The sequence below is a fragment of the Phodopus roborovskii genome, unplaced genomic scaffold (genome assembly GCF_943737965.1).
Source record: "Phodopus roborovskii unplaced genomic scaffold, PHOROB, whole genome shotgun sequence".
Taxonomy (NCBI): Eukaryota; Metazoa; Chordata; class Mammalia; order Rodentia; family Cricetidae; genus Phodopus; species Phodopus roborovskii.
In genome coordinates this window covers 25,245,445-25,259,285 of record NW_026125397.1, presented here as the reverse complement: position 1 = coordinate 25,259,285, position 13,841 = coordinate 25,245,445, and the positions used below count along the sequence as shown (strand labels likewise).

Below are 13,841 nucleotides of genomic sequence, written 5' to 3'. Positions count from 1 at the left end.
TAGGGCAAAGAACAAGTATGGCCTTATCTTAAAACCCACTGTGGTTGGGACCTTATTGTGAATACACTTGAAGGCGGAGGAACGGTATTGGAAGTGGGGAGAGGGCAGAGGAGTCGGGGTGAGGACGCAGGAGGTCACTCTTGCTGTCCAGGCCTGGTAGCTGTCTCTCAAGTTGTCCCAAGAGCTGCGTTCTGCTCTCAAGCTCGCAGAGGCCCTGGAGCCCTGCAGGTGAAGGACAGGGTCTGGCCACATACACTCTCCTGCTCGGGGACCACTACAGAGAGAGACCCCTAGCATGCCGCCCACACCCCAGGTCTTACCTGACACCAGCTCTCCACGGTAACCCTGCTTGACGAGGGAGAAGACCAGCCTTGGCTGGTGTGCACAGTCGATGCATGCTTGCACTGCCTGCTGCAGGACAGCTGCGGGCCGCTCAGGCCCCAGGCGCTCAGGAAGCTGCTGCAGCTTCCTCCTCTCCAGGTATGGGCCTGCATCGGCCTGCTTGTTAATGTAGAGGCACACTGTGGGCACAGAGAAGAGTGGATGTGAGCTGTCTAGCATTGCAAGTGCATCAGGCCTGCAGGCTGCCTAGGCTGGAGGCACCTCAGGCCAGTACCAGGCCCTGGCCTTGGGAAAGCTGCAAAGGGCAGGCACGGGACTGAGCCTCCCAGTGTAAGAAGATAAAAAGGCTACAAAGCTGTACTTTGCAATGGTCAGAACTTGCTCTAGAAATGACTGTGGGCAGAGAGATAGCTGGGTCGGCTCTAACTGTGTAAAACTATACCCAAGCCAATTTCTCGTATAGACAGTGTGCATAAAGGCATTTCTATCTAGGCAGGTCTGTGGCAAAATCTTCCTCTGCCATTTTTCTCTATGAACTTTCACCAATAAAAAACATTGTGTAACACTAATCATCCCAGAGGCAGTATGATGATGGTCCAGTGGGATATTTATAATTTCAGGAAGCAATGGTCAAAAGCTATCAATCAAATTTAAAAAAAAGTCCTGTGTATGGATGTGTGTGTGTGTGTGTGTGTGTGTGTGTGTGTATAATCTTTGTATCATGTACCCTGGGGTCTGGTGTCATATCCCAGGAGTTACAGACAGTTGTGAGCTACTATGTGGGTGCTGGGAAATGAACCCAGTTCCTCTGCAAGAGCAGCAAATGCTTTTAACCACTGAGTCACCCCTTCAGTCCCAAATCTTCCACACGTTATAGCTCATCACAACATTTTGGACATAAATCGTGTTAACTTACATTTTTGACTATGTCAATGTATCAAGTATAAATAGATTTTGTGGGTAAGTATCATATTTATGAAACATAAACCTACAGAAAAGTGTCAGAATGTCTCTAAAACTGGTTTTCCACATTCAGTAAATTTTCAGACCACGGTGGGGAATTTTATGAATTTTACAGTTAAAGGAGAAAATGAAAAGCTCACAAATTCCCTTTTTCCATTGTGTGTGTGTGTGTACGCACACACGCATGTGCATGTATGTATGTGTGCACACACATGTGCATGTGTGTATGTGTGTGTGCCAGGCATGCCATGGTGCACCCATGCAGAGCAGAGATCAGAGGACAACTTGAGGAAGTCTGTTGCCTCGTCCCACCATGTGGGTCCCTGGTATTGAATTTATGTCACCAAGCTACTAGGCAGCAAGTACCTGTGCCCACTGGTCCATCTCAGGGACCATCATGAGTCCTTTTTCAGGGAAAGTGTTCCCACTGAGAAGATTCACCTATGCAGTCCTTATTAACACCATAGTCAGTGGCTGAGGGGCTGAGAACCAGCAGATACAAGTTCAACTTAACTCTGTCCTAAAACGGCATAAACGCCTGCCCACAACTATGTCCCCTGTAATTTAACGAAAATTGCCCAACAGGTCAGCCTGACTCCAGACTGCTCTGATATAATGTGTGCTGTCCTCCACCGCCAGGTCTACTGTTTTAAGATTTAAAAGCAACAATGTTACCATGACCTGCTCAGGAAAGCCCCAAGATTCTTCCCTGTTCTCAAAGCCAGCTCCTTAACAAAGAACTTCCTAGAGAAAACTACCTCCCAGGTAAAGTAGAAATGCTATCCCCCCACCCACCCACCACCCACCCCTACACCCCCCCCCCCCGCCTTTCTGTGTCAATGCAGGAGGTTCTGCCCCACAAGTAAAGCAGACACAAGAATAAAGTAAAACCCGATGTTAACAACAGGGTCATTAACTTAAGACATTAACACTGTCTTAAGTGTCTGTCTTCCCATGACATGTGTAAGCCTCTTACCTCAGAGATCACTGTTTAAGGGGAGTGTTGTTTGTTCGTTTGTTTTAGGGGGTTTTGTTTGTTTGTTTGGTTTGGTTTGGTTTTTTGAGACAGGGTTTCTGTGTGTTACTGGCAGTCCTGGAGCTAACACTGTAGTCTAGGCTAGTCTCAAGTACACAGACATCAGCCTGTCTCTGCCTCCCAAGTCCTGGGATTAAAGGCGAGTGCCAAACACCATCACTGCCCAGAGTGTTGAGAAGGACATTAAGAGACAACTAGCAGGACTTTGCGGATGTTGAATAGTAACGACAGGCATCTCCCACGTTTTTGAGTAAGCCTGAGTTGGGTGTTATATTATGGCTTTCTTTGCTCTTGAGGAAACAGAGGCTGAAGTGCTCATGGGGGCAGCTCAGATTTGCAGTCAGGGCTGGAACATGGAGCTTGGAGTCAATTCCCTGGGAACCCAAGAGTTCTGATCTGGAAAGTAGTGAACAGCTGGCCTGTGTACCAGCAGGCAAGTGATGTGGGCCCTACCTATTCAGTTCTCAGGTGCTGAGGTAAGACCCCAGGCTCTGAAGAGGAAGAGCATATGCTAAGACCCTATTGACAGCACCTGGTGAGTGGAATCAATCTGTAGGGTTTTCTCAGCCATGTTCACAGGTTTAGTCTTTATACTACAATGAGGGGGACTAAAGGGACTAAAGGGACTTAAACAGGATGGGAGCAGGGAGTGAAGTTGTGATGAAGGGCTCTGTGTGTGTGTGTGTGTGCGCACGTGTGTGTGCCTTTGTAGCCATCTAACTACTGTTATGATTAAGATGAAGCTGTTGGTTGGCTGATATCATCATCATTACCATCATCAAGAAGAGAGAGGTTGGAATGTGTGCTACACTGGATTAAGGGAAGTGGAAGCAGCTGGAAATACAAATGCAAAACGGACACACTCAAGTGAGCACATTCAGGTCTGGACACACTCAAGTGAGCACACTCAGGTCTGGACATTGTTCTTACTTGTCCGCTCCAAAGCAGCCAGCTGAACCCAACATTCACAGAAAACAGTTTTTAATAGCCAAATGTGCTTTCAGAGCCCAGCCACCATGCCAGATCTTTCTTTGGGATATCTAAGGGAAGCATTTCTTTTCTTTTCTTTTTTAGAAACTGGGTTTCTCTGTGCAGCTCCGGCTGTCCTAGAATTCTCTGTGTTGACCAGGCTGGCCTCAATCTCAGAGATCAGCCTGCCTCTGTCTCCCATGGTGTTGGGTGCTGGGATTAAAAACCTGTGCTGCCACACCCTGGGAAATATCTCAGAGAAATATCTCACAAATTGACTGTTAGATGAAAGGACACCCTGTTACTAGAAAACCATTGCCACCTTGGAGTCCATTGTATTGACCTACCTGTGAGAGCCTGTGGGACCACCAAGCTGGGGACAGTGGCTGCATCCTGAGGGATGGAGCTGAGGTCAGGTTCTGGGGTACTCCGTGGAGGTGACAGGGCCAAGGGAGTCATGAGCACTGGAGATTTGATCTGCAAGAAAGTCTACCCATCAGTGAACATCTGGCAATGTCCTCCATGCCGCCCTCCATCTTTTCTGGATGTCTGCTAACCCAAAGTACTCTGTCTCAACTCCCTTTTGTTGTTGTTTTTGTTTTTCGAGACAGGGCTTCTCTGTGTAGCTTTGGAGCCTGTCCTGGAACTCGCTCTGTAGACCAGGCTGGCCTTGAATTCATTGAGATCCGCCTGTCCCGGCCTCCCGAGGGCTGGCGTTAAAGGTGTGTGCCACCACCGCCCAGCTCTTTCTTGCTTCTACGCCTTTCTACTGTTCAGCTTTGGGAAAGGAGCTGCTGGGTACATTGGAAGGTGGAATGTGTCAGGGTAAGAAAGGTACAACTGACACTGAGGCTTGTGTAAGGATGTGTGTAAGGCTTCAGGTGTGTAAGGATGGAGTGACAGATGTGCACCACCATAACCGGATGCCAGGAAGAATTTAAATGGGGCGGTTCCTATTGGAGTAAACTTAGGAAGTCATGGGTGGAAAGATACTGGGAGCAGGAAATAAAGCCAACCACTTACAGGAGTTTTGTCACGGAAGGGAACGGAGAAGGGACCACGGCAATGGGGAGGGGAGTGGGGAGATTTACCTTGCAGCAGGTGCCACCTCGCAGTGTCAAAAGGGAAAAGACAAAATAGGGACATTGGCCAGGCTGTGGGGGAACTGGGTGTGGCCACTACAGAAATCGGAAGTTTTTGTGTTTCGATTTGTTTGTTTGGTTTTTCGAGACAAGGTTTCTCTGTGTGTTGCCCTGGCTGTCCTGGAACTCATTCTGTAGACCAGGCTGGCCTCAAACTCAGAGATCCGCCTGCCTCTGCCTCCTGAGTGCTGGGATTAAAGGCGTGCTCCACCAGCTCCTGGTGAGAAATAAGTTTAAATGTTGATGATCCAGGGGAGGAGAAGCAAGAGCTGGGCTTTCAGCAGGTGTGGGAAGGGTCAGGGCCTGCCATGGACTGCCACAGGAAGGGAGGCAGGATTGAAGCTGTGTAGGAGCTGAGTGGATGGTAGTAGTTGAAGCTTGCAGACGCAGTTTACTAGATGGTCCAATCCTTCTCCATTAGGACAAACATGGTGTCAGAGGATGGAGAGGCTGTCATGTTAGTGAAGCAGAGTGGGATGACAGGCAGTGAGTGACCCGTGAGTGACACTAAGGAGACAGAGGAAGGTGTGGAAACAACTTTGAAAGGAGAACAGCCAACAGCAAGCATGGTGGCTGCACAGTGGTGCTGTGTGGGTGCCGCGCTGGGGCCTCTTACCCTGCATAAACACAAAGCTTTAATTGGCAGGAGGGATTGCATTTCTCTTCAAGTGTAGTGTCTGAAAACAATCATAGGACCCAAAAGCTAGCAATACACTATTGAACAATAGAAAAGTAATCTTAAAAATGCCTCAGTGGTGGGGATGAGAACTCTGAAACCTACCGTCACTCCCCATCTCTGTGTTGGCTTCCTCAACCGTCTGCTTCCGCAAGGCAGCAGCTGTGACTATCCAATGAGTCCCCAGTTACCTTGCTATGAATGCTATCTTACTCTGCAAGGAGTGTGATGGGGAGGCAGATGGAGGGGAGCTCAAAGGCTTCAAGCAGTAAGCTCTGGGAAAATCCCAGTCAATTCTTGATGGGAGGCGTCCTTCTGTTTGCTACGAATATATGTTGTTTTTATCGATTGGTGAATAAAGCTGTTTCAGCCAATGGACAGCGGGATGCAGCCAGGCGGAAAGTATAGGCAAGGCTGGCAGACCAGGAGAATGCTGGGAAGGGGGATGCAAAGAGTGAGTCATGTAGCTGCCAAGGAAGCAAGAGGCCTGTGCATCACCAGTAAGTCAAGACAATGAGGAGATACACAGATTAATAGAAATAGGTAAATAATTAGGAGAGAGCTACCCAGTAAGAAGCCTGAGCCATTGGCCAAACAGTTTATAATTATTATTCGCCTCTTTGTGTTTATTTGGAACTAAACAGCTAAGGGACCAGGCAGAACAGACTTTCATCTACAAATTCTCCTTCCCCAATTCTCAGTTCACTAACACCAGGAGAACAAAATTGGCAAACGGTGGTTTATTTGCCTGAGGTCTTCAACATGCAGTAAATCAACATGAAGATCTTTGTGTTCCTTCCCTAGAATGACTGATGGCTATGATGATGGTGATGGTGATAATGGTGATGATAATGGTGATGGTTGTGATGATGGTGATGATGGTAATGATGATGATGGTGATGGTGTTAATGATGGTGATGATGGTGATGATGGTGATGATGGTAATGGTGATGATGGTGATGGTGTTAATGATGGTGATGATGGTGATGGTGGTGATGATGGTGATGAGGATGGTGATGGTGGTGATGATGGTAATAGTGATGATAATGGTGATGGTGATGATGGAATGTGATATTGGTGAGATGGTGTTAATGATGGTGAAGGTGGTGAGGATGGTGATGAGGATGATGATGGTGATGATTACTGAAATCTCAGACTCATGAACCACATAACAACCCTAACATCTCATGCTTGTTCTCTGTCATATTTATTAATATTGGATTTGTCTACTGAACCCATTTCACAAAAAGTCATAGTATTACAATTGTCATTTCCACCCATCATTTCTGCCTAAATGAACCAATGAGTCAGTTGGTTGCAAGAAAAGAAAAGCTTCTTATGCCAGGCACTGACTGGTGGTACATGACATTAATCCCAACACTGGAGAGGTGAATCTCTGGGTTCGAGGCCAGCCTGGACTACAGAGTGAGTTTCAGGACAGCCAGGACCATGCAGAGAAACTCTGTCTTATTTACCTTGTGTGGTGGTGGTTTGTTTGAATGAGAATGGCTCCCATAGGCTCAGAGATTTTAATGTTTGGTTACTAGGGAGCTGCACTACTTGAAAGGATTAGGAGGTGTGGTCTTCTAGAAGTTTGTCACTGAGGGTGGGCTTGAGGTTTTAAAAGGCCCACTCCAGGCCCAGTCTCTTTCTTCATGCCGCCCGTGGGTCCAAATATAGAACTCTCAGCTACTTCTTCAGAACCATGCTCCCTGCCATGGTGATAGTGGCCTAAGCCTCTGAAACTGTAAGCCGGCCTCAATTAAACGCTTTCCTTTATAAGAGGTGCTGTGGACACAGTGTCTCTTCACGGCAATAGGAGAGTGACTGGGACACCAACCTCTACGGCTGCTGGGACTTTGTTTATTAAGCAAAGAGGAATCTTCTGCAGACTGTGGGCAGCACTGTGGTGTGGGTAAGTCCCCAGGGGCTTGTGTGCTGGGAGGCTGGTCCTCAATGCATTAAGAGATGCAAGAGCCTTCCATGGCTAGGCCACTGGGGGCATCACCTTGGGAAAGAATTGATTTTGGTTCATGAAGTAAATTAGTCTCTATGAGAGCAGGCTGTTTTAGAAGTGGAGAAGAGTGGCTAGGCATGGTGGCACGTGCTTTTAATCAGCGCCAGCCAGGGCCGCATAGAGAGACCCTGTTTCAAAGCAACAGCAGCAATAAATGGAAACAAAGAAAGCGTGGCTGCCCCGCCCCATGCCATCAGCAGGTGACTCATCTGCTTGCACTACTATAATATCTTGTACCAGGAGGCCTCACCAAGCTTTTGTGCCTCCAGGACTGTGAACTAGTTCTCTCTCTCTCTCTCTCTCTCTCTCTCTCTCTCTCTCTGTGTGTGTGTGTGTGTGTCTGCAACTGGCTACATCCCCAGACCAAAATCTCCTTCCCTTATGAATTATGCAGCCACCACTCTATCATTAGAGCAATCAAAACTAGACAGGAATAGGGAGTCTCTGGCTTTTTTAAAATAAGATTTTTGTGGGAAAATGAAATACAATCACAATTTACTTAGTGCTCAGGAGTTTTAGTTTCACTGCCTAATATAAAGAACTAAAAATAGCCTACTAGAGAGAACCCGGTCAGTAAAGCGCTTGCTTTGTAAGAACGAGGACCTGAGTTTAACAGCTAGAATGCACACACACCTGGCACCTAGGAGGGAGTTACTATGATTTTAGAAAAGTCTAGAACTAGAGGGACACAGATATGCAGCACATCATCTGTGATGTGGCCTCTGCTTCCTCAACCAATACAAGCTGTTCTCCGCACGGTGGGGGGGGGGGGCATTTGTCTTTGCTGTTCTTGCTTTCATTTTTAGTTTGTTTTTTGTTTTTTGTTTTTTTTTTTTGTTTTTTTTTTTTTTTTTTTTTTTGGAACCAAGGTTTCCTCTGTATTGCTTTGGAGCCTGTCCTGGAACTTGCTCTGTAGACTGGGCTGGCCTGGAACTCACAGAGATCCCTCTGCCTCTGCCTCTGCCTCTGCCTCTGCCTCTGCCTCTGCCTCTGCCTCTGCCTCTGCCTCTGCCTCTGCCTCTGCCTCTGCCTCTGCCTCTGCCTCTGCCTCTGCCTCTGCCTCTGCCTCTGCCTCTGCCTCTGCCTCTGCCTCCTGAGTGCTGGGATTAAAGGTGTGCATTACCAACACCTGCCTTGCTTTCAATTTTTGGAAAAAAAAATGATTTTATTTGGTTATTTATATGGACAAAATAAAGTGAAATGCTCATATATTGGTTTCTAATGTCATTCCTCAATAAAAGGACTGGGAGCGTCTAGCAGAAATGGATGGTTCCGAAACCGGGAGCGTACAGAATAAGCTGGAAGTGCCAAGAGGTGGGAAGATCCTAACAACTTCTAGTGATGGAAGTTCACTAAGAAGCAAGGTGCCGACCAACACCCACAGTGGTACTGACAGTATGTGCTTCTGATATGGTTAGACAGAGATAGATGTCCCTGTACCTCCATGATCTGCCCCTATGCCCATGCTAATACATGGCGGAAACACTAGGCAGATCACAGTTGTGTAACATCCCATGAAACTCTTCAAACCTGTTCATCATCAAAAATAACAAAAAACTAAGCAACTTCCACCGGCAGAAGAGCTTAAGAAAATATCACGACTGGGTGTGAGGTTGTGTTGGGTGGAACAGATCAGAGAGATGTTCATACAATTAGAATAAAGTATGGGTTTGATTTATGATAATATATTACCTGTTTGCTGTTTTTGACAAATGTGCCATTGCGGTGTAAGATGTTAACCTTGGAGGAGCTAGGTGCTGGAGGGTGTAAGTCTTAAAGTAGAATTTAAAGTAGATATTACTTTAATATTTAATATAATACTGCAAATATTAAAAGCAGAATCTGGCTGAATGGCGAGTGAGGTGGTGATGGTGAGGGGGTAAAGAGGGGCCTCTTCCTGGCAGAATGAAAGGGATAGAGCCAAAGGTCGGCTGCCAAGATCCCTGCCAAGCCAACAACCCTGATATGCCTGGTCACACAGGGCAGTGATGCCTCATCCTCGGCTCTACTGCTGGAGTAGCCGGAGTGAGCAGGATAGCTTTGTCCGTGTCTCCTTCCCACACCTGCCTTGGGGACACATTTCTTTCACTCTAATATTCACATTCTTTGTTCATTCAAAACTCCCTCAGGGTTGTGAGGGGAGGCCTTCGGAAAGCACAGCTTGGGAATTGAGATCATTCCCTATGTCTAACTTCAGACTGTATTCTAAGAACTTGCCTAGTAAAATGCAGATTGATCCCAGTAAGAAGTATGTGTGATTCCATTCCTAGGGGTGAGCCTGCCACTGGATCCACAGTTACCTTTCACATCTGGAAGAACATAAACAGCCAAGAGATGGAGGGGCTGTATTGTTTGCTCTTGGCTTTGGTCAAATCTGGCATCCTAATTTAACAATCTTTGCCTCAGCACTTACCCAAGGAAATAAATCTATGGAAATACAACATACTCCAGACATCATGATGAAATCAAAGGCAGGGCGAAGGGTGTGTTTCAGAGACACAAATGAGTGAGGCAGGAGGCTGGGGTTCTCCTACCAGAGTTGAGATTCTTCCTAGGGTGGGGGAGTTGCTACAAGTAAGGGGCTGAGCAGGCTGCTGGCTTTCCTGGGGTATGGAGGAAAGACACACAGGGAGACAGGAAGCCAAGAAGAAAAGCCACACCCCGTGGATACAGTGGGGGAGGAGGGATGGGAGGAGGGTTAGGGGACAAAACACCAAGACTAAAAAATGTGGCATCAGAAACCAGATGTGTCCATGAGCCTCGCTGCCCGTCATACCTGTGACATGGCAGTTTTCAGCTGGAACAACACTTCTCAGGGGCATCAAGGTTTGTGCTTGAGTAGCCATGGGCCAAAATGACCGGGCCTCTTGTTGAGAAAGGGGACACTGGACATGTGACCATCCAGCACACAGCAGAACTGTACACGTGGGGTACCAGAACCCACCTGAATTAGTCCATAAGAAATGACTACACAGTCTTCAGAAATACTGCACGTTGATAGTTGTGCTGGCTTGGCCCCATGCGTTGATAGAGAACGGCACTATTAGGAGGTGTGGCCTTGTGGGGGGGAAATGTGTCACTCGGCTTCAAAGTTTCAAATGCTCAAGCCAGGCCAGTCTCTCTCTCTCTCTCTCTCTCTCTCTCTCTCTCTCTCTCTCTCTCTCTCTCTCTCTCTCTCTGCTGCCTGTGGACCCAGGTGTAGAACTCTCAACTCCTTCTCCAGCACCATGTCTGCCTGTGAGCCATCATGAGTCTCTGAACTGTAAGTCAGCCCCGATTAGATACTTTCCTTTATAAGAGTTGGCTGTGGTCATGGTGTCCTGTCACAGCAATAGAAACCCTAACTAAGACAGAAGTTAAACAACTCACGTTTAAAGCTAGAAGTGCATAGATTCACAGTTGAATTAAGTACATTTTAAAAGCACCAAGTGTTCAGAACTCATCACTCTCCAATTGTTTCACTCTGCATCTGTTCTGCCCACGGTGGAGTGCCGGGCAGCTATGCCCTGCTCCCCACTCAGATTCACTTGTTGGTGGCTCAGAGCTGACAGCACAGGGATATCTTCACATTGTAAACGTTGCAAATGTTACAAATTAGGGCTGTGTTTATTGCATTGGTTTACAGAGTTAAGACAGTCATGAGAACATGCTTTAAAAGGCTGCTTCAACTTCAAAGTGTGTCACACAATACGGCTGTTACAGTGAATGACACAAAAAAGTATAGTCCTGATTTTTTTTTTTTTTTTTAGTTTGTTTTCAAAAGCTGGCTTTCAGTTCACAGCCTTTACAAACAGCATGGCAGTCCTACTATTTGAAGATATTGAAATCAGTGCAACTACAGAACGGAAGTCGTTTAACCTTCAGGAAGCCCCTTACTGGCTCCTTACAAAGATCAAGATGTTTGCTAATTATGAAATATGAGGGAAATTTGCCTGCTGCTCTCAGGAGAGTTTTGAACCTGACCAAGATGCTAAGAGGTAAATATTCCTTTTGGAGCAAAGAAGGCCATCATCATGGCTGACGGTGGCTTTCCAGAAACTGTGGTGTTAGGAGGTTATCTGCTTTCTTTGGCACGGGGACAGTGGACACAGAGGCTCAGTGGCGAGCAGGCTCCACTAGTATGGCAGCCCCGGAGCTATAACAGACTGAGCACGATGTGGCCCACACTGGGCATGGACTCTCGACTCTAGAGGACTGACATCTGCCCACCTTTTCCACCTGTAACTCACCCACGTTAGCCCGAGACTCAGAAGCGGTCAAATGCCCTGCTGTCAACTAGGCTCAAATCTAGACGAGAGATGCCTGTGTCATTCTCAGATCAGAGAGAGCTGCTACCTCTGTCCGGGAAGGGACTGACAGAGATGCTGGAGCTGACACCAGCTGGCCCAGGCCCAGGACACAGTCAGAAGAAAGAGACATCCTCAGAATTTCTCAGAAGAAAAGCTCAACTGAGACTCAAAGTTGTCTCATCCACTATCACTAGTTGTAGCGATCACTATTACAATGTTATTAGTGATGTTGCTATTTTGTAGTAGCGACAGTGGTGTCTGTTGTGTTAATGTAGTATCGAATTGTAAACAGTTATTGTTACCCTTACTGAACATGCAAGGGGTGTTTAACCAGCCTCTGACAGAGAAGTTCCTTTCTTTTAAAAATGGTTTTATTTATTCTTTAGCAATTTCGTACATGTCTGTAACACACTTTATCCTGTTCACCCCTATTGCCCTCTCTTCCTCACACTCCCTCTGGAGCTCTTCCTCATCCCGACATATCCAGCTCCTACTTTAATGTTGGCTATTTGTGTGTTTATCTATTTTCAGCTGAGAGAGGGTACTACTTTGTTGCCCAAACTGGTCTCAAACTCATGATCTCCAAGAACCCTTCTGCCTCCAGACATGTGTGAACACAAACCTATGTCATTATGTCCAAGTCCAAGAAGCATTTTCTTACTAATAAAATACATGATCTTTATTGTCGAACCAAGTAAGATCCTGCCATGCTTAGTCAGGCTTTCTTTTTGACAACTTCTGCCTCCCCTACTGTGCCCCAGATACTTAAAATTCCAAACCAGTGACCATTTGGTAAGCGAAGGGAGACCATACGATTTATTTGCTGGCTCTTCCACAATTACAGTCCTGTCCTCAATGCTAAAATAAGGTGTCAGGGTCTGGGGGGGTTGCCACAATAAAACTAGGAGGCCAGGTTACCAACTTTATTTTGCCAACTGAGATTTTAAATCACCAGCTCCTGTCAGTGTGTAGCATCTGATAAAACACTCTCACCAACATGTATGTTAGAATAAAGGGTAATCTTTTGAGGAAATCATTTTAGCTTTGTGAAAAGTTTCACGTGGTTCTTATTTCTCCTGTATTGCTACTGACAGGTGACAGGGTCTCACAAACTGGGACCTGATTTGGAAGTATTCTTCTAGGACACTGAGCTAAAGGCTTATGGAGTCATCTGGGGACATGTGGTCTGAGATAATGCCCATGTATTTTCCTAACTATATGGGAAGTAGACCCAAAAGATAGCTGTGGCCTCTTGTCCCGACAAAAGGAATTCTTCGTGTGGTGGGAACAGACCCGTTTGCTTTGTGCTGGGCCTGTGTGTCAGTCAGCCAACCTAAGCTGTGTACTGTTCTGAGGTTTCCCTGGGTGTCAGGGACACTGGAAAAACATTCCCTTTTAGGAGGGAGGAAACTTGCAGAGTAAATCAAGTTTGTTCCATGGAGTGAATGGCCATTTTTCTTGGCCCAAGAAATTCTGTATCTGTTCGTAATTTTCATTCTTGGGTCACAGACCTCTTAGAGCTTGGACTTGCTCCCTGGCTCTGTGAAACAGAGTGCCTGCCCACTCCAGCCCTCCAGATGCAATTCCCAGACTCCTTCAACAGCACAGGTACCCAAGCAGGTACTGAGCAGAAACAGGCACCCGGGCTAGCTTCTGAGAGTAGATATACAATTCTAAAGCCAACATCGCCATGAACAAAAGAGATTTTCCTATCAGCAAATACCCAGCAGGGGGCTGAAGAGATGGCTCAGTGGTTAAGAACACTCATTGTTCTCCCAAAAGTTCCAAGTTCAATTCCCAGCATCCACGTGGCAGTTCACAACTATCTGATGCTCTCTTAGGGGGTGCAGATGTCCATGCAGACAGAGTATCTATATAAATAAATAAATCTTAAAAAAAAAGAGAGAAGAAAATACCCAGCAGAAGAGTTTGATTTATTTTGGCCAAGAAGAGCTTAAAATATATATTAAATACTATGGGCTAAAGAGATGCCACAGCGGTTCAGAGAACATCCTGCTCTCACATAGGACCCAATTTCTGTGAGGTGGCTCACAACTACCCATAACTCAAGCTCAGAAGAAGCCAATTCCTCTGGCCTCTGTGAACAACTGCACTCATGTACACATACCTACACATAGACAACTGCACACACCCCCAACACACATATAATTAAAGATGATAAGGGGCTGGAACGATAGATAGCTTAGCCACTGAGAGCACTGGCTGCTCTTGCAGAGGACCAAGATCAGTTCCCAGAACCCACATGTTGGTTCACAACCATCTGTAACTTCAGCCCTAGGGAATCCAACACCCTCTTCTGCCTCTTCAGGCACAGAACACACACACAGGACACAGGCATTCAGGCAAACACATTACATATAAGATAAAAATAAATAAAATCTCAAAA

At 46.5% G+C, this 13,841-nt stretch overlaps 1 protein-coding gene across 1 annotated transcript in view; it reads right to left on the bottom strand.

The window, feature by feature from the left end:
• Nucleotides 1-13,841, bottom strand: part of Scml4 (Scm polycomb group protein like 4) — a 78,682-nt gene that overhangs the window by 23,982 nt on the left and 40,859 nt on the right. Inside the window, exons 3-4 of the mRNA XM_051175583.1 lie at nucleotides 3,658-3,787; nucleotides 321-521 (exon numbers count right to left, since the gene is read on the bottom strand). Of these exons, the coding sequence (XP_051031540.1) occupies nucleotides 321-521; nucleotides 3,658-3,787 (331 nt within the window). The remainder of the gene's footprint in view (nucleotides 1-320; nucleotides 522-3,657; nucleotides 3,788-13,841) is intronic.